The 19,292-nt window shown below is 45.8% G+C and overlaps 1 protein-coding gene across 6 annotated transcripts in view; it reads right to left on the bottom strand.

Moving 5' to 3' along the window:
- Positions 1 to 19,292, bottom strand: part of Mboat2 (membrane bound O-acyltransferase domain containing 2) — a 179,247-nt gene that overhangs the window by 27,054 nt on the left and 132,901 nt on the right. For all 6 annotated transcript variants that reach the window (XM_004660061.2, XM_045137475.1, XM_045137479.1 and 3 more), the window contains one exon: positions 5,071 to 5,126. In XM_004660061.2, coding sequence (XP_004660118.2) covers positions 5,071 to 5,126 — 56 coding nt within the window. The remainder of the gene's footprint in view (positions 1 to 5,070; positions 5,127 to 19,292) is intronic.

Raw genomic sequence — 19,292 nt, 5'->3', positions numbered from 1 at the left:
TTATACATCATTCTCTGTCTCAAGAAAAAGAAAGGCTTCAAAGGGCTTGACAGATGGCTTAGCGGTTAAGGCGTTTGCCTGCAAAGCCAAAGGACCCTGGTTTGATTCCCCAGGACCCATGTTAGCAAGATGCACAAGGGGGTGCACGCGTCTGGAGTTTGTTTCGAGTGGCTGGAGGCCCTGGTGCTCTCATTCTCTCTCTCTCTCCCTCTTTCTCTGTCAAATAAATAAATAAAAATAAAATATTTAAAAGCCCTCAAATATGTATATTAAAGGAATAAAATGTCATTTTCACAAAGCCTGGTTTCAATTATATAACATATACACATTTTAATGTATGTGCACAAAACAAAGAAAAGAAGAAAATTATTACTGCATTAAGATGTCCAGGAGCTGTTCTAGCTTTGAAAAAAGAAAAGAATGCCTTGCATGGTAGCGCACACTTTTAATCCAAACACTTGGGAGGAGGATTGCCTGAGCTAGAGAGAGACCCCACTTCGTAAAAGCAGCAAGCAAACAAAACCAGAGGAGCCATGAACCCTGTCTATGCAGCCTTGTTCACAAAGCAACGACTAGAGGAACTGTTGCTACCGTTCTGTGAAGCAGCACAGTAGAACATTCAGACTCCTTCCTCTAGTCCTACATTCTCATCTACCATGGAGATACTCAAAGATGTGATCTGCAGTGCTGACAGGGTTACTACAGCCTTACACATAACAGTTAAAAAGGGCAACAACCTATATTTCTCAAAGACTAGGAAATGGGAAATAACTGCATATCCATTTTGATAATTCTGTCAAAGGGACACCGACCTACTGAAAACATACAGAGGTGAGCATTAATGCAAGGGAGGGCGGGCCTGCAAGAGCACTTGGGGAAAGCAACAAAGAATTCTTTACTTTTTTTTTTCCCTTCAAATTTTCAAATTTCCTTCAGTGAGTACAAATCTACTTTTTGTAAACAGAAGAAAAAAAAAAACCTTTAAAAGACTAGGTATGAGCAAAGGGGACCCCAGAAGCAGGGTTACTAACAATCCTACCTTCTCCCATACCACATGTACATCATGATCTGTTACCCAACAAGTTAAGGCTGTCTTTACAAATGAGGATCAGGGTACTTGTTTTAAGTTCCTCACCTTTCCTTCCTCTACCACTTTTCCATTCTCCCTCAACACCACCCCTTCCCTTTCCTTCCCTCTCCTCCCTCTTCCTCCCCTTCCCCTCTCCTCTTCTCCCTTCCCTTCCCTTTCTTCTTTTTACCAGGAAATAGGAATCGTAACAGTCTCATCTGTGATACCATACTTTACCACTTGAATGTATGTGTGTTTTATTTGCAAGAGGAGAGAAAGAGAGAGAGAGACACTACTGCTGCAAATAAACTCCAGATACCTGTATCACTTTGTGCATCTCGGGCTTTATGTGTGAACTGGGGAATTGAACCCAGGCTGACAGGCTTTGCAAACAAGTGCCTTTAACTGCTGGGCCATCTCCCCAGCCCCCTACCTATAAACTTTTCATTATGTTTTTTGTTTTGTTTTGTTTATTTTTCAAGATAGGGTTTCACTCTAGCCCAGGCTGACCTGGAACTCACTGAGATCCTCCTACCTCTGCCTCCTGAGTGCTGGGATTAAAGGTGTGCGCCACTGCACCCGGCTTCTTTTTATTGAGCATTTCTAAGTGCCTGGCATAGGGGCAGGGCTTTCACTTCAGTCAATCCTACCATGTTGACCAGGGAGGCTTATTGTCAGTTTAGGACTGCAAAGTAGCCACGGGAATTAGAAATACAGTTCAAAATAGAGACTTTCATAAAACAATTTTGTTAAACACCAGTGTAAACAAACCAAATTTCCCTTCTCAGTTTAAAATTTGGACACCTACAAAAAGAATGACTCAAAACAGATGGAAGTCAAAATACCACTTTTCAAACTCTAGAAGCCTAATAGCAAGTCATGTTATGCAGGCCGGCGAGTGGCAGGAAACCAGGCCTCTGTCTTCACGTGAGGTGCAAGGGCCCAGTGCGGGAGTCTCCTGCTTGAGGGGGCATCAAAGAAGCTGCAGCAGGCAAACCAGCTCTTCCCGCAGCCAGGCTTCGCCACCCAGCCATGCCAAGGCCTCAGTAATCTCACGTGCATCATTTAAAACAGAAGGGCAGGGAAGGAGGCTGGATTCTGGGACGTGGTCACAAAACCATGCCTGGACGTTTTCCAAGATCAAAGAACACTTGCTTCCTGAAGTTGCTGGCGAGAATGTTGCTGCTGGACAGCAGCAGAGAGGTCCAGCTCCTGACGCTGCCATCCTCCAGGGCCTGTCTGTGCGGGTGGCCCAGGGCAGGTGGTAGGAGCTTGGCACGCAAACAGTCCTACAGTGAGATGAGAGGGTCTTGGGCCCAGATTGTTGGTGCCAACAACGTGGTTCATTTTGAACACACACTTTCCTACTAGTAGCATGGAATTGTGGCACATACTAGGCACCTGGGGGCCCGTGTGACCAGACCCTGGCCAACACTCGGGCTCTGGGTTGTTCACGAACTCCCCTGGCAGGTAATAATCACAGGGTTTGTCACTCTTGCTGCTGGGAATCCAGTGCTTTCTCTGCGACTCTATCGGGAGGAGGCTCTGCAAATTTGTGTCTGGGTTTCTTTGAACTTCACTACAGGCACTTTTGTCCTTTACTAACTGTATTGGGAATCTTCACTGGAGTAAGCTTGGATAAAAGCACACTGTGTAGCAAGTCCTGTGAATCACCAAACTAGGGATGGGTTTGGGGTCCTTAATAGAGATAAGGAGGCCCATCTTTGGAAAAAAAATTAAGTGAAAAAGAGAGGCTAGAGAAGGTTGGATTTAGCCCCGAAGCACACAGCGGCAGGCGGAGGAAGAGTGTTCTGCAGAAGACCCTTTGGTAGGGTGGACTGACAAGCTGGAGGCAGAAGGCATTATGGAAAGTTATGCAAGGTCTTACTGTGGCTTGAATGTGAAATGTCCCCCATAGGTTCCTGTGCTTGCATATTTGGTCCTCAGCTAGTGGCACTGTTTGGGAAGGTTGTGGAACCTTGCAAAGGAAAGTGGGTCACTCGGGGCGGTTCTTGAATTTTATAGCCCGACTCCACTTCCTGTTTACTCTTGGCTTCCTGATTATGGATGAGATGTGACCGGCTGCCTCCCTGCTCCTGCTGCCATGATAGAAGGCATGTCCAGGAACTGTAAACTGAAATCAACCCTCACTTCCTTAAGCTGCTTTTTTTTTTTAAAAAAAAGTATTTTGTTATAACAGTGAGAAAAGTAGCTCATACAAGTTTGCACTCTGAACAGTCCAAGGCTAATAAAACCTGAAAAAGTCAATTCCCACTAAATCTACTTCCTTTCTTTTTATATTGTGTATGTGTGTGTGTGTATGTATGTCAGTAAGAGAGAGAGAGAGAGAGAGAGAGAGACCAGGGCCTTTTGACACTGCAAATGAACTCCAGACACAGGTGCCACCTTGTGCACCTGGCTTTATGTGGGTTCCGGGGAATCAAACTTGAGTCTTTAGGCTTTCAGTCAAGTGCCTTATCCACTAAGGCTTCTCTCCGGCCCTAAGTCTACTTTAAAGAGCAAGCCACAAAAGAAGACTCTGCAGTAGTTTTAGTTTTGAGCTCAGTATCTACTAACATCAGATACTCCTAGACGGATAGACAGAATTAGATTCCTGACCCACAGCTTTTCTATTGTCTCCTTCCAGAGTCCCAGGCATGGCCTGTCTTTGGCAGGACACAGAGCCTTACACCTGAAGATGACTCAGTGCTTCGGCCTGGAACGTTTCACAGTATGAGCTTCACGATGACCTCTATGATCAGGGTCCGGGGAGATCTGCCCCTTCACTGTCAGGATCCAAGAACCATGAGGCGCTGTACATCAAGTGTAATGCGCAGAAAGACCCTCCTAGAAAGGCCAGACTAGGAGCTTGGAAATAAACAACTAAAGCAGGGGCAGCAGAATGAGACTGCGTGTCTCCGGCCTGCACATTCTACCACTGCTGGGGAGAATGCACCCTCAGTGAGGACGCCCTACTTTCTGACGGGCAGAAATAAAAGCTGCTGCGTAACGCGCTACGAGCGCCAGTGGGTGTATCCAAGAAACGCATTGCTTCCTCGCATTCCCTGCGAAAACCAGGTACTTAGCAGGGACAGAGAGAGAAAAACCCTTCCTTTCTACGTAGCGCTGGCAAGACGGCCCTCCAACCGCTTGTGGGGGCCTGGCTGTGGGTGGGCACAGGATGGGCAGAAACATGTAGGGCCACACAGACAGCTCTTCTAGCAGACATGCTCCTTCTTCCTCTGCGGAACCCAGAGCCTCACCCTAAGACTCGGGGTCCCGACTACTGGCATGTGCTATGGCTCAGCACCCTGGGAAGATGCGAAGCAGCCGTGTGTACTCGAGGTGTTTGTATGCATGGATATATGCACGTGTGAACAGAGAGGGAGGGGTGGGAGAAACCAACTTCAGCACAAATTATGAGATGCAATGGAAATTAATAAGCCTTGATGTAGACCAAAGGCTATCTTACTTATATTTTATAATGCCACTAATGTGGGCCACACGGCTGGAGGACACTATTTTTCTGTTGGTCTCTAAGCTGAGTTAAGGATTGAGAGGGGACACACTTTAATAATCTGAAGCAGATCTAAGTGTTTCTCCAACCTTGCTTCCTTCTCTTACCTTACTCTGCAGGGAGCAGAGTTATGTTCAAGCCTCAAGCCAGGTTATCTAGATAACATTCTTTTTTTTTTTTTTAAAAAAAAAACCTTTTATTTTATTTGTCTGACAGGGAGAGAACGAGAGAGAGAGAGAGAGAGAGAGAGAGAGACAGACAGACAGAGAGAGAGAGACAGAGAGCACGTGTGCGAATGGACACACCAGCCACTGCAAATGAACTCCAGAAGCATGGGCCACCATGTGCACCTGGCTTACATGGGACCTACAGAATCGAACCAGCATCCTTTGATTTTGCAGATAAGCACCTTAGCCATTAAGCCATCCCTCCAGCCCACAAATAACATTGCTTTCATGATAAAAATTATCTTCTCAATTCTTACCATCATGAATTTCGTAAGCCAGACTAGTGATCTTCTGGGTAATGATCATCATTGGGCTGTGACAAGACAAAAGTAAATATTTTAAGTGAAGAAAGGTAACACAACACTACACTGGAAAAAGATTCTACTCTGCTTACGTGACCTTGAAATCCTGAAATTTCTACCGTAACAAGACCCCTCAGGGATTTCAAAGAAATAACAACTCAGGGGTTTTGCGTATGAAGAAAATGTAGGAGATAAAATCAAGGCCTTCTCCGTGGCTTTATAAAGCTATTAAAACAGGGTTTCCTGTAGACTAGTGATCTGACCCCATCTCCTTCTTCTTATGCTTCATGAAACGAGGGCCCAAGGTCAGAAGTACCGAGGCGTCTGGTGTGCCAGACTACGACTCAGCACTTCCTTCACCGTCCCATTGTGCCGTTTGCCTCACGGCTAAGCATAAGGTGAGTAAAGTTGCCTAGGAAAGGGGGTATGTAGAAAAGTAAAGGAGTTTGGATGAGAAGTGTGAGAAGTGGGGAGCCAAACAGCATAAGAGAAACAGGGAGAAAGATAGGAGGCCAGAGTGTCACCTCCTAAAAACAAGACAGGCTAATGCCACCCACCTAGATCCCAGAATAATGACATAATTTAAAGAGAGGAAAATTTGAAAAGCCAAGTACAAGTAAAAATATGGTAGTATTTTCTCTACATTTTGTAATTATTCTAACTGAATAGGTAACTTGGAAAGTGAAAAAGTGAGCCATGTAAGAAAACCACAAGAGTCACCGAATTTTGCCCTTTATAATCTGCTTACAGACTCTGGTGGTTTGGATCAGACGTCCACCATAAGCTCATGTGCTTTGCAAAGTTGGTCCTCAGCTGGTAGCAGTTTGAGGTGCACAGTCTTGCTGGAGGAGGTGTGTTTCTGAGGGTGGATCTTGAGGTTTATTAGGCCTAGCTTGCCCATGTTTGGAGCATTCTCCTGTGCTGTTTTCCACCTGCTGCAGCAGAGGTGATGTCCAGCCTCTGCTTGTGCCTTGCTGTCCCCTGCCATCATGGAGCTTCCTCTTGAGACTGTGAGCCACAACACAAACTTGCCTCCCACCAGCTGCTTGTGGTAGGGTGCTTTATCGAGCCATGCGAAGGTACGAAAGGAGTGGGGTTGTTGCTGCTACAGATCTCACTGTTTGGCTTTTGGCCTCTGGAACTGATTTACAGAACAAATGTGCAAGGATCTGAAACTTTGGTCCAAGGGGCACCTTACAGTGCTGTATGCAGACCTGATGCACCATTCTGGTCAGAGATAGAAGACCTAAATGTAGAAAGAACTGTGGACTGTGAGGCTTGGCTTATGAGGGTGAGAAAGAGCTTTGTCTGGACTGAGCAGGAGGCAGTTTGTGTGAGAGGCTTGCTGTGTTCTGCCTGTGTTCTGAGAACCTGAGAATGACTGAATCTAGAAGAAATGGACTGGTGTGAGCACAAGGATATGACCCAGGAGGACATGAACGCTCTTCCCGCCCTATCCAGCTGTTATTATTTGAGAGATGACCACCACTGTGACTGGGCCAGCTGGTCTACATTGGGATAACAGAAAGAATGCTGACTCCGGCAAGTAGGGGGCTTGAATGCTGGAGCGTGCTGTTCTTCAAAGTCAGCTTTACAATTCCCTGGATTAACAAATTTTGTGACCCACCGGTACTAAGGGAGTATACAAATACAGGAAAGACGAGGTTATTGGATTTGCAACATGGCGTGTTTTTGGAAATAGCTACTGAGTGTGTGAGAGGAGCCCTGCATGGAAGCCCAACGGGAGCCTCAGGATGAACCGTGGGTTGCGGTGGAGACTTTAGGCTGAATCCGCATGGTGTTAGCCTCGCACTTGTGCGTTTTCCATTCTGCTTTAGGACCTTCTGAGATGCCAGCACTGGGGGACGGCTGCCAAGGAGAGTTGCCAGCTTAGGATGCGGTTTTCCCCAAACTGTGAGCAGTCCAGCTGGAGGGGCAAAACTATAACCCAAACACACACAGCACTTCAGGATTTGGTGTTTCCCTGCCTGTTTCAGATCTTGCATTCATTCAGTCTTCCCTTGCAACACCATCATTTGCAGTGTGACTGTTTACCGTGTGCCGTTGTGTATTTTTGGTTTTATGGGCTCACAGTCAAGAGACCTTGGACTACGGGGATATCTGAACAGTGCTGAGACAGATAAGAACCTTGGGAGACTTTTAAAGTTGGACTGAACATGTTGCATTTTATAGCATGCATGGTTGTGAGCTTATGGGGGCCAAGGCGGAATGTTTGAATAAGATGCCCCCCACAGGGCTGGAGAGGTGGCTTAGCAGTTAAAGTGCTTGCCTACAAAGCCTTAGGACCTGGGCTTGGTTCCCCAGGACCCACATAAGCCAGATGCACAAGGTGGTGCATGCATCTGGAGTTCATCTGCAGAGGCTGGAGGCCCTGGCATGCCCATTCTTTCTTGCTCTCTCTTTCTATCTCAATCTCTCTCAAATAATAAATAAATATAAAAATATTTTTAAAACTGCCTCCCCGCAAAAACTCATGTGTTCTGAACGCTTGGTCCCCAGATGATGGTAATCTCAGAGGTGGAGGCTTGCCACAGGTGTATTTCTGGGGGTGGGTCTAGTGATGGGATTGCCAGCTCCCCCTCATCAGACTTTGGCTCACGCTTCTGCAGCTGCTCTCCACCTGCTGTGGCAGAGGTGCTGCCCAGCCTCTGCTTATGCTATACTTTCCCTTGCCATCATGGGGCTTCCCCTGGAGACTATAAGCAAAACAAAACCAAAAACAAAACACAGTTTCTCCCATCTGCTGCTTTTGGTCAGGTGGTCTGTCCCAGCAATAAGAAAGTAACTACAACATAGACTCCAATGAACGGTAAGTAACTCCAGGTTCTGCAGCTCACCGAAACTGTGATCAAAGCTGGAAGTTACATTCACCAAGGGGCAGCCTGTGTGCTTTGCCTGCTGGAAGCCCCAGGCACCTCCCTGCACCCTTGCCCACAGAGGCACACACAGGACACTCCCACTAGGCAGCCAGTGGCAGGGATGGCAGGTCAGGAAGGGCCAAGGCTCAAGCTACCCAGATAAGACTTTTCCATCATCCATGCTGCTCAAAGTAGAGCTGATGCCTTTGCCCAAACACTGGTGCCCCTCAAAGTGTCAAGAAAGCAGATGATTTCTCACGGTGCCAACATACAGTGGAAACAAGGGTTTGTTTTCTACATTTCACCCTTGGAAAGCATATTCATAGACATGCCCTTGAGAACTCAAGACTTCAAGGGGCAAGGTCAGATGACTGCTGTTCTTAAATTTTTGGTACTTCTGGGAAAATTTTCTTTTGGTTCCCTTGAAATGCCACTTCTGACAGTTAAACCTCTCATTCCCAGAAAGTCATTCCTCAATCTGCCTAATCCCTTAGGTTACCCTGAACACTGGTTGCCTACTATTCTATTCTGCCTTTCAAGGCTTCCTCCATGCCCTTGAGGATTCTAGAAATAACCCACAATTTCCATCTCCCTGGAGGGAAGAGCCATTGTTCTCACCCTGCCTGATTCTCCTTGGAATGGATTATGAGATCCTCCCAAGCTCTAATCCCTATGCATCTGCAATTAAAAGAACTCATATCAGTCACTACATTTATATCAATTTGGTGACATGGCAAACTTGAGCTATGGCAGGCAAGATGTTCAAGAATGTAAGTGCATGCTTGCCGTGTCCTTGTGCAGCTCCTAAGTCATTAGACACGAAGGACACAGGGCCTCTGGGGACCACGGGCTGGGCTCGGAATGGAACGCATGTAAGCACGGGGCTGATCTCAAGAGCTAGGCAACCTAGCAGAGCCTCAAAGCAGGACGGGCACAGATCCCGGAGCTCTGAATCGCCCAGTGCTCCTCCCTCCATTGGGCAGTTCTTCAAGCCAGAGCCTAAAAGCCACCTGTCCAAAGATCTACTGGACAACTGCGACTCAAGGGTTCCTCTCTGCCCAAACATGCTGGCATATATGCACACACTTCACATAGCATCCCAGCCCTCTGGGTGCTTCAGTACTCCTAGCTTACTTATTTATTAAACTCCAGTGGCTTGTTTTAGAAGGCCTATGAAGCAAGGAACTAACAGTCTTGCTCACCTGATACTATGTCACTGTACTGTTTATTGAAATATCAAGTAGACTGAATTTGCTAGGTGTGCAGTCAAAATCTGTAACTCCTTCCATGTGTCCAATCTCATCCCTGAAAATATTCATCGTGCTGTGACTGTTCACTTTTCTGCCACCACTAAAAACTATGAGCTGTTCAACGGCAAGAACACTGCCTTATTTATCTTTGTACCTTTGGAACCCAGCATGTGATGCCTATTCAGAGTCCCACGATTTTGTGGCTGTTTCCTGGGGACCATCACCCCCATATAGTCCCTGTGGTTTTCAACAGGTAGCAGTTCTACCTCCCCTGGCCTAAACTGTCCCCAGGGCATAGTAAATGAAACTGGAATGACAGAAGACACACCGTTACAAAGGGGAAAGCCGTATGCTTGACGTGAAGACAAGAGAAAATCACGAGGAAAGCTCAAACAGATGAACCGATTAAAAACAGCTAGAAGAGAACACAGATGATGACGTGCCCAACACAGAGTACGGTGCCTCCGGGAGCAGTGACCGCTAGGTCAGGGCCACTTTACAAGCCCGGGAAACCAGCCTGGCCATTCGTGCTTTCTCAACAGAGTCTTTTGTTCAGAAACACCAGTTTCAGGTTAGTGAGTGTGACGCACGCTGACTTCACTTCACCTTTATTCACACTTCTCAACTCTGTTGACTTAGTATCCAATGACACTCCCAATACCTCACCCCTTCCCAGGCTGAGAAAAGTCCGAGAGAGCTGGCCAAGGGTATCAGAGAACCTCCTGTTTCCCAGGGAGGCTGGGGGTTGGGAACAAGGGCAGGTGTACAGGTGTGGGAACCCCCGAGGGGCCAGGACCTCAGAGGGACTGCCTCTTCCTTCTGTGTGCTGCTGTGGATGGGACTATTACAAACTTCCTCCCATGAAACTTCCAGGGGCGCCTAGTAAATACTGACAGACGGTTCACCTTCTACAACAGATCCTCCTCTAAAGCAGAGAAGTTAAAAAACAACTCTAGGGCTGGAGAGATGGCTTAGTGGGTAAGGTGTCTGCCTACAAAATCAAAGGATCCTGGTTCGATTTCCTAGGACCCACGTAAGCCAGATGCACAAGGGGGCGCATGCATCTGGGCTGGAGGCTCTGGTACACCTATTCTCTCTCTCTCTCTCTTCCTCTTTCTCTCAAATAAAATAAATAAATAAAATATATTTTAAAAAACCTCTAGACTTTCTGACTTTGAAAAGGATGAGAAAGTTTAAAAACTACACTTTTTTCTTTTTTACAAAGAACAAGAATAGAAACATTTGGTTTTATCCCAAAGTAAAACTCAATAGCAGTTGAACATTACTAGAGAAGGACGGCTTAATGTGCACATTATTTTCTGCAATGCTCCATCTCTCTGAGACAGCTATGACTAAACTCAAATGATGTTTGTACACTGATGCCACAGAGTAGCTACAAGCACCTACCTACCAGTGGGACATAAGTTACCTAAGAACAGAGGCAAGCTGTTAGGTCCCTACATTCAGCCACCTTTAAGTACACAAGAACCATAGAAACCAAATAAACCCTTCCGGTGAACCAGAGATTACTGTGAGATAAGATCCCAGGAAAGGCCATGGTGTGAATCATGCACTCACTCGATTCACTGACTCTCACTAGAGAACAAGTGGTTCATTGAGCACCCACAAGCATCACACTGCGTTCTAGGTGCTGGAGATGCTGTGGCAATGAGCTAAGCCCTTGGAGTCACAGGAATTGATGGACGGACAAACAGATAGATCTGCAATATACCAGGTGCTGCCAAGTGTTGCACAGGAACATGGAGTAGGGTGAGGGGTGGAGGAGTGGAGCTAGCACAGATGCGATCCAGGTTTCAGTGGAGACATCCCAAGTCTGGGCCGAGAAAAGATGTGCTGGGGTGGGGACAAGGAAGCAGGTGAGACAGGCAGGAGAGAAGGTGGGCCAGAATGGGGGCCCGGTACAGGCAGATTGAAGTCCATTCCAGGTGTGTTTGAAGGTAAAGCGCTTCACGACCACTGACAATGTATCTGATGCAGGGGTTAAGACCTGATGCTGCCAGTTTCTGGCTGGGATAACTAACTACAAAGATGGGGCTCCCTGAGAAGGAAAATGCAGGGTTTGGGACCTGATGCCAACACGGTTTCTGACCAGGGTAACTAACTACAAAGATGGGGTCTCTTGGGAAGGCATGGGGAGAAGCAGGGAAGGGAGCCAGGAGTCCACTGTTGGGCGTGTTTCGAGTAAAATGCTTGGACAAGAGGTGGGAATGGGCTGCTGGGCATGCAGATCAAAAGTCACAAATCCTGACTCCACCCACCACCTACTGTGGTGGAAAGGGGATGTGTCTAACCTTTCTCAAAAGCAATGGTCACCTAATAAAGTGGGATGACAATGCCATGGCGGGAGCTAGAACAAAGTGCACTGTCACCAGTATCTACCTCAACGCAGGACTCAACAGTGTTGCTTAGAGGTAAGCCCCTTCTCACATTCACACCGTCCTCTGATGAACCCTGGGCCTGTGTCAGAGCATGAGGCCTTGAAGGGAACAACAGCTGATCAGGAAGTGCACTTTCTGAAGGTTCTCTCTGCCCAGACCAGGAAACATGCAGGTGTGTAAGTATAGTGATCCTTAGTACTCTGGGTGTGCTTTCTGTGGTTCACCTGTAGTTAACCAGGGTCCGAAAATATTAAATGGAAAGTTCCAAAATTAAGAATTTCTATGTTTTAAGTAGTGTGGTGCTGTGAGAAGCATGAGAAACTCTTGTAGGATTCCATTCTGATCCATCTGGGTCACGACGCTTTTTTTTTTTTTTGAGGTAGGGCCTCACTCTGGCCCAGGCTGACCTAGAATCCACTATGTAGTCTCAGGGTGGCCTCGAACTCACGGCGATCCTCCTAGCTCTGCCTCCCGGGTGCTGGGATGAAAGGCGTGCACGAGGCGTTCTTCTGTCAGCACGCTGTGTGTACCACCATCCACTCGTCCTTTAATAACCTTCTGGGGTTTCAGATCGACTGCCACGGTACCACTGGGCTCGTGCCCGAGTAAGCCTTATTTTACCTGGAAATGGCTCCAGGGTGCAACAGTCCTGCTTGGGGATGCAAGAGAGAGCTGCTAAGCACTTCTTTAAGTGAATGTGAAACCTCATCATAGCAACACCTGTTAGAATGTGTCCTATTGAGTGTTGGAACTATGTGCAGTTTTGGCATTCTCTGTGGATCTAACGTCCATGAACTATTAATGAGTGTCAACTGACATGTGAGGTTTGGGAGAAATATGTAGAGATGGAAGAAATCTCAAACAGAAAGCTGAGGGGGAAACATCTCATGCCTGGTCTTTTTTTTTTTTTTTTTTTTGAGAGTGACAGAGAGAGAAAGAGGCAGATAGAGAAGGAGAGAGAATGGGCACACCAGGGCCTCCAGCCACTGCAAATGAACTCCAGATGCGTGCGCCCCCTCATGCATCTGGCTAACGTGGGTCCTGGGGAATGGAGCCTCGAACCGGGGTCCTTAGGCTTCACAGGCCAAGAGCTTAACCGCTAAGCCATCTCTCCAGCCCACATCTCATGCCTGGGCTTTTTTTTTTTTTTTTTTTTTAAACTGGGTGTGGTGGCACACACCTTTTTTTTTTTTAAATATTTTTATTTATTTATTTATTTATTTATTTATTTATTTATTTGAGAGCAACAGACACAGAGAGAAAGACAGATAGAGGGAGAGAGAGAGAATGGGTGTGCCAGGGCCTCCAGCCTCTGCAAACGAACTCCAGACACGTGCGCCCCCTTGTGTATCTGGCTAACGTGGGACCTGGGGAACCGAGCCTCGAACTGGGGTCCTTAGGCTTCACAGGCAAGCGCTCAACCGCTAAGCCATCTCTCCAGCCCACATCTCATGCCTGGGCTTTTGACAGTAGGGGTGTGGACAGGCAACGAAGAGGTAAGAAAACCGATGAAGAAAGGGCGGGGGCCAGGCCGCGTGGCCGCCGGGCACCTGAGCAGACTTCTGCCACGCTGCTTTGTGAATACACTTACATTCAGAGACCAGGCAGGGCGAGGAGCGGACAGCCCTGATCGCCAGCCGCTCCACATCTGCTGGCTCGTGGTGACTTAAACCCCAACATCAGCAGCTATAGACAGTATGCTTCCTATAGACAAGTGTAGGTCAAGGGCTGGGAGCCACTCCCACAACACAGAGCCCGGAAAGTGGAACTGAAGGTCTGAAGGCGGCTGAATAACTGACATCCCCTGTTTACACACAGTGACTGGGCACAATGTGAGTGAGAGGAGGGGTATAAAAAGCAGCAAGAGACCATCGTGACTCATTTCACAGAGCACAAAAACATGTCTAAAATTAGACTCTGGACTTGAATACAGCTTCAGTAGAGCTTCTGAAGACAGAGTGACAAAAGATGACAATCACACCTGCAGCTTCTGGACCACGGCTATTATTGCTCAATGCTTAAAAGAATTGTCACCTGCAAAGCTTCCAGCAAAGTGCATCCCATGCCCCACAGGCCTCAGCCAGCAGCACAACGGTCACCCGGCACCTGTCGCTAACATTATTCTACACATATGTATATCTATTTTTTCTGGCGATCATACTAAGCAATATCTTTTGGCAGCACAAAAATCCAAAACCATTTCTAATCAGAAAAATATTCTGTAACTTACCCACAACTGAGGCAGGCATTGGCTATTCTCTTTTCCCAAACTTTCTTATTCTTTAGACGATTACTGCATACATTACTGAGGAGCGGAGCAGGCTACCCTCCCACCCCTGATTTACAACCCAGCATTGATACTCTGCACTTTTCTTCCTTTTCTAATTTGACTTTCCAGGTGGTGTATGTGCTCAGGGGGCACGCATGTGTGCCAAGGTGCCCGTGTAGAGGTCCGAGGACAACTTTTGGAGGTCAGTTTTTGCCTTCCACTTTCAGACAGTTGTTAGCTGCTCCACGATCTTCTAGGAGCGTCTCCTGTCTTTGCTTCTTACCTTGCTATATGGGGACACTGGAAGGATAGAAATCCACCATCTCCAAGCTCTTACACCAGGTCAGTGGATATGAACTCAGGTGCTCATACGTGGGTGGCGAGAGCTTCACCTCTATCCCCAGCCCCATGTGTTTTTGTTGTTGTTTTTTGAGGTAGGGTCTCACTCTAGCCCAGGCTGATCTGGAATTCACTATGGAGTCAGGGTGGCCTTGAACTCACGGTGATCCTCCTACCTCTGCCTTCCGAGTGCTGGGATCAAAGGCATGAGCCACCATGCCCAGCATGCCCCCTGCTTTGTTTGTTTGTTTGTTTGTTTTCTACATTTTGTGTCTGCATGTCTCTGTTTCTAGGTTCTCCATCATGACTTCCTGAGCTTGTCAGTCCCATAATATTTAGAAATCATGCTTTCACAGACAGCAGTGTGTTCTGTACTGATTCACCACTCTCAGATGTTTATTCGTTTTGTTTTGTTCTGTTTTGTTTGGGCTTGGCTTTTTGAGACAGGATTTGAGTCATTGCTACATGGAACAAGCTTGTCCTTGAATATGCGATCCTCCTGAATCCCAGGATTACTGACCTGCACCACTACATTGACTTCTCTAGACCAACTTTCAATCAATGTATCCTGCTTCCCTCAAGACTCAAACCTTAACTACATTATGCTAACAGGTTAACCTGAGGAGACTTACCATCTGTACAATCTCAAATCTTACTATCCAAAACAAGCATGCTATTTCTCAAGATACTCTCCATATCCCACAGTTATGTTTGACAATTCTATATAGAGGTCCTGACCATTTTTTGGAGGGGCACATTTCTAGATATTTCATTATTGTCATTGCTTTTAAAATAGGATCCCTTTTTAATTAGATTTTCCAACAATTATTGAGATAAAAGAACATTACTTAATCGTTTTATCAATTTTATAAAGCTAACGTGAGAACTAACTTCAGTAGCTTTCTATTTTCTGCAAATAGAAACTTCTATTCAAACAATTGTCCCTTGAATCTACTCAACATTAAAAAAAAATTCATTTATTTATTTGAGAGAGGAGGGGTAGAGAATGGGCGCACCAGGACCTCTAGCCAGCAAATCAACTCCAGACGCATATGGCACCTCATGCATCTGCCTTACGTGGGGAACCCAGGTCCTTTAGCTGGGCAGGCAAGGGCCTTAACCGCTAAGCCGTCTTTCCAGGCCCTCTACTCCACATTTGTGTGACACCCTGAATCTAGCACTGTTTATGTACACACACAAAGCCTTTCCACTGCTGATGTGGATAAACTTCTCTCATTCAAAACGAACTTCTAGTTGTCTCCTGAACAAGAACCTGGGCTTCCCTTCTTATGGTTTCTAGCTCAAAGCATGCGAGGGCCAAGCACGAAGGATAAGCCACTTCCTAAATTCTCCCTTCATCAGACATCCGACCTCCTGAAAAACAACGGCATTGGCTCTAACTAGGATCACGAGGGGACCTCTCTGCCTCTGTGTTGTAACACTCAAGGGCTCCCAGAACCACAGGGCTTCATTATCAGGAGCAGGTCTCCTGGGGACATTTTTTAATTTTTTTAAATTATTTTTATTTCAGAGAGAGAAAGAGGCAGATGACAGATAGATGGATGAAAGATAAATAGCAAGAGAAAGAAAGGGCACACCAGGGACCTTCAGCCTTTGCAAACAAACTCCAGACTCAAGCATCACCTTGTACATCTGGCTTATGTGGGTCCTGGGGAATCGAACCAGGGTCCTTAGGCTTCGCAGGCAAATGCCTTAACTGCTAAGCCATTTCACCAGCCCTCCTGGGAACATTTTTAAAACGAGAGAGCTCTTCATGAGGCTTTGCATCTAATCTCTGCCAGGTCATTGAGTACAGTTGAATGCTTCCTCCAAATGGATTAAAAATGGTATTCGAGGGCTGGAGAGATGGCTTAGTGGTTAAGGTGCTCACCTACAAAGTCAAAGGACCCAGGTGCAATTCATCAGGACCCGTGTAAACCAGATGCACAAGGTGGCGAATGCATCTGGAGTTCGCTTTCAGTGGCTGGAGGCCCTGACATGTCCATTCTCTCTCTCTCTCTCTCTCTCTCTCTCAAATAAATAACAATTAAAAAAATCTGGCCAGGCGTGGTGGCACATGCCTTTAATCCCAGCACTCAGGAGGCAGAGGTAGGAGGATCACCGTGAGTTTGAGACCACCCTGAGGCTACATAGTGAATTCCAGGTCAGCCTGAGTTACAGTGAGACCCTACCTCAAGCCCCTTCACCCCCCAAAATCTGTACTCTAAACTGTATTATAAATAGGTTGTCCCCCCCACAAAAGCCACACATTTTTCTTCTACATAAACACTTAAAATTAGATTTAAATACTCAAATGAAGTTATACATTTCAATAAAATACTGCTAAAGTGATATCATATGAAACTTTTTTTCCTTAATCCATTAAGTACTTCATACACTTGATCTTAGCCAAAAGGCCGAGAAGCAATAAGCACTTAATATAAACTTAGTTTTTAGGTCCATGTGAGCAAAAGTGAAGAGCAGACATGCTCTCTCTCTGCTCTGACTCATGAACTCCACCCCATCCCAATCAACTTCATCAAGAAGATTCTAGAGACACTGACAGAATAGAGCAACAGAAAGGAAGGACAACTGTTCCCTCAATGCCTGTGGCACAGAGACTTCCTCCTGAGTGGACGATAGAAGGAATGAGAAATACACTTTAAGGTTAAGCCATTGAAATGATATGGTTGTTTTAACAGCAGTGAACTAATCTCTAGCTAGCACAGAGAGATGTTAGAAGGGACTAGGGTGACAAGAGTTTGGAAGTTTAGATGTAGGATATAAAAAAGCTAGCGACTACGCTCAAACTGAAGGAGAATTGTAAAGGTCCCACAAAGATTGGCCAGACAGATTTGTACCAGCACCAACCCACATGGTTATATAATCAGTTCAATTTCATTATGCTTATTTTTTTATAGCTTGTGGTTTAGAAAAATAAAGCAAGATATTTTTAAATGGAGTATTGCATGGAGTCATAAAATATAAAGTAGAGAAACCTGGAACGAGAATGGACTGCAGGCCCATGGCTTCAGCCCCTTGGTGACTCAGCGCCTCCAGACAGAGGAGCAGAGTCCTGGTCACCAGCTCAATGTGACAACTCTCCACGGTGCAGTGCAGTGAACTTTTAGTTGGTAATGATAACATTTCTGTTATCAAAAGTTATAAACTAAATTACTTGAGAGTATTATTTTTCTTTTGATTTTATACTAAATGTATTTCTCTCTCTGATAGCACAGCCTTCTGCCCTAGGGCTTGTGCCATCCCAAGCCCTAGACCTCTTTTTTGAGAGAGAGAGAGAGAGAGAGAGAGAGAAAGGGAGGGAGGGAGGGAGAGGGATGGGTATGGGGGAGAGACAGAGAATGGGTGCAGCAGGGCCTTGAGCCACTGCAAATGAACTCCAGATACATGCACCACCTTGTGTATCTGGCTTATGTGGGTTCTGGGGAATTGAGCCTCAAACCAGGGTCCTTAGGCTTCACAGGCAAGCGCTTAACTGCTAAGCCATCTCTCCAGCCCCTGCTCAGGTTTTCCATCCGTGTTGTTTACTGGTTCAGTAAGCAGCTTACTGACACTCAACTAGGGTATGCATGACGAACAATCTCAACACGGTGGCTCTTCTCAGGATGACTGTGTTTTCTACCAATTGTGATGCTTTTATTTTTATTTTTTTGAAGCAGAGTCTCACTCCAGCAGATACTGCCTCACTCTGTAGCCATGGGCTGGCCTTGAACTCACACGATTCTCCTATCTCAGTCTCCCAAGTGCTGGGATTAAACGTGTGTGTGTGTGTTATGATGTTTTTGAACATTCACAGTTAGTGACCAACTTTGTCACTCTGGGATGACACTATGTGACTGGAGCCACTTCCTCCAATTCACTACAGATTTTCACAGTGGCCCAGTATGTATTGATTTTGTTCAATAACTTGTTTTCTTCAAGAATACCTATAAACAATAAGAATGATCCCTGAAAGTATAGTATTGAGAATACTTACTAAGGTATGCTGGGTTTGCAAGTCTGTTCTCCTTCTGGCATTCCAGGAATATACCTCAATTCCACTCTACACACTGCTAACAATTAAATCGGTTTTTGTTTTGTTTTAGTATATTTCATCTCTCTTAGTTTGGCTTGGTTATGTTTGTGGCTTTCAATGAAACTTCTTTAATCCAAGCTTAAATATTCAACACACTGCATAATAAAATCCATTTTAATCTCATTAGGGAGGAAAAGATATTTTATCTGTTTAAAATTCTTATTATTTTAAAAACATTTTGTTTATTTATTTGAAAGAGAGAGAGAGAATAGGTGCACCAGGCCCTTCAGCCACTGCAAATGAACTCCAGATGCTTGTGCCACCTTGTGCATCTGGCTTACGTGGGTACTGGGGAATTGAACCTGGATCCTTAGGAATTGCAGGTAAGCACCTTAACTGCTAAGCCATCTCTCCAGACCTAAAATTCTAATTTTTATGGGAGTGATTCTCATATAAATTTGGCCTATTTATATTACACTGTTTCCAGAGTTCAGGTTTTTTTTTTTAAATAACTTATTTATCCTTAAATTGGAGGTATTGTTCATTTAAATCCTGTTCAGAGGACTCAAGATATTCACCAAGATACATCCCTCTTGTCCAGTGGGAAAAACTGTCAGGCCTGATGTCAAGAGTATAATGAGGTAAAATCTTCAATTGGCCACCTGGGTCCAATGTCTAATGTGTTAACACATCTCTTTAGAAAGAGGGGAGTGAGTGAGATCTAAGGGCTCCTACTGCATTGATCTAATGTTCTCCCACTTTTGTTACGGGACAAGGAGACCTATCCAGTGGAATAACCCCCAACTCCCACTTTGAAGGAACAAAGCAAGTGATTTTTCTTTTTTTTTTTTTGGTTTTTATTTTTTGAGGTAGTGTCTCACTCTGGCCCAGGCTGACCTAGAATTCACTATGGAGTCTCAGGGTGGCCTCGACCTCATGGCGATCCTCCAACCTCTGCCTCCCCAGTGCTGGGATTAAAGGCATGTGCCAACATGTCCGGATGCA

This window comes from Jaculus jaculus, chromosome 18 (assembly GCF_020740685.1).
Source record: "Jaculus jaculus isolate mJacJac1 chromosome 18, mJacJac1.mat.Y.cur, whole genome shotgun sequence".
Classification (NCBI taxonomy): domain Eukaryota; kingdom Metazoa; phylum Chordata; class Mammalia; order Rodentia; family Dipodidae; genus Jaculus; species Jaculus jaculus.
This window is presented reverse-complemented; position numbering and strand designations above follow the sequence as displayed.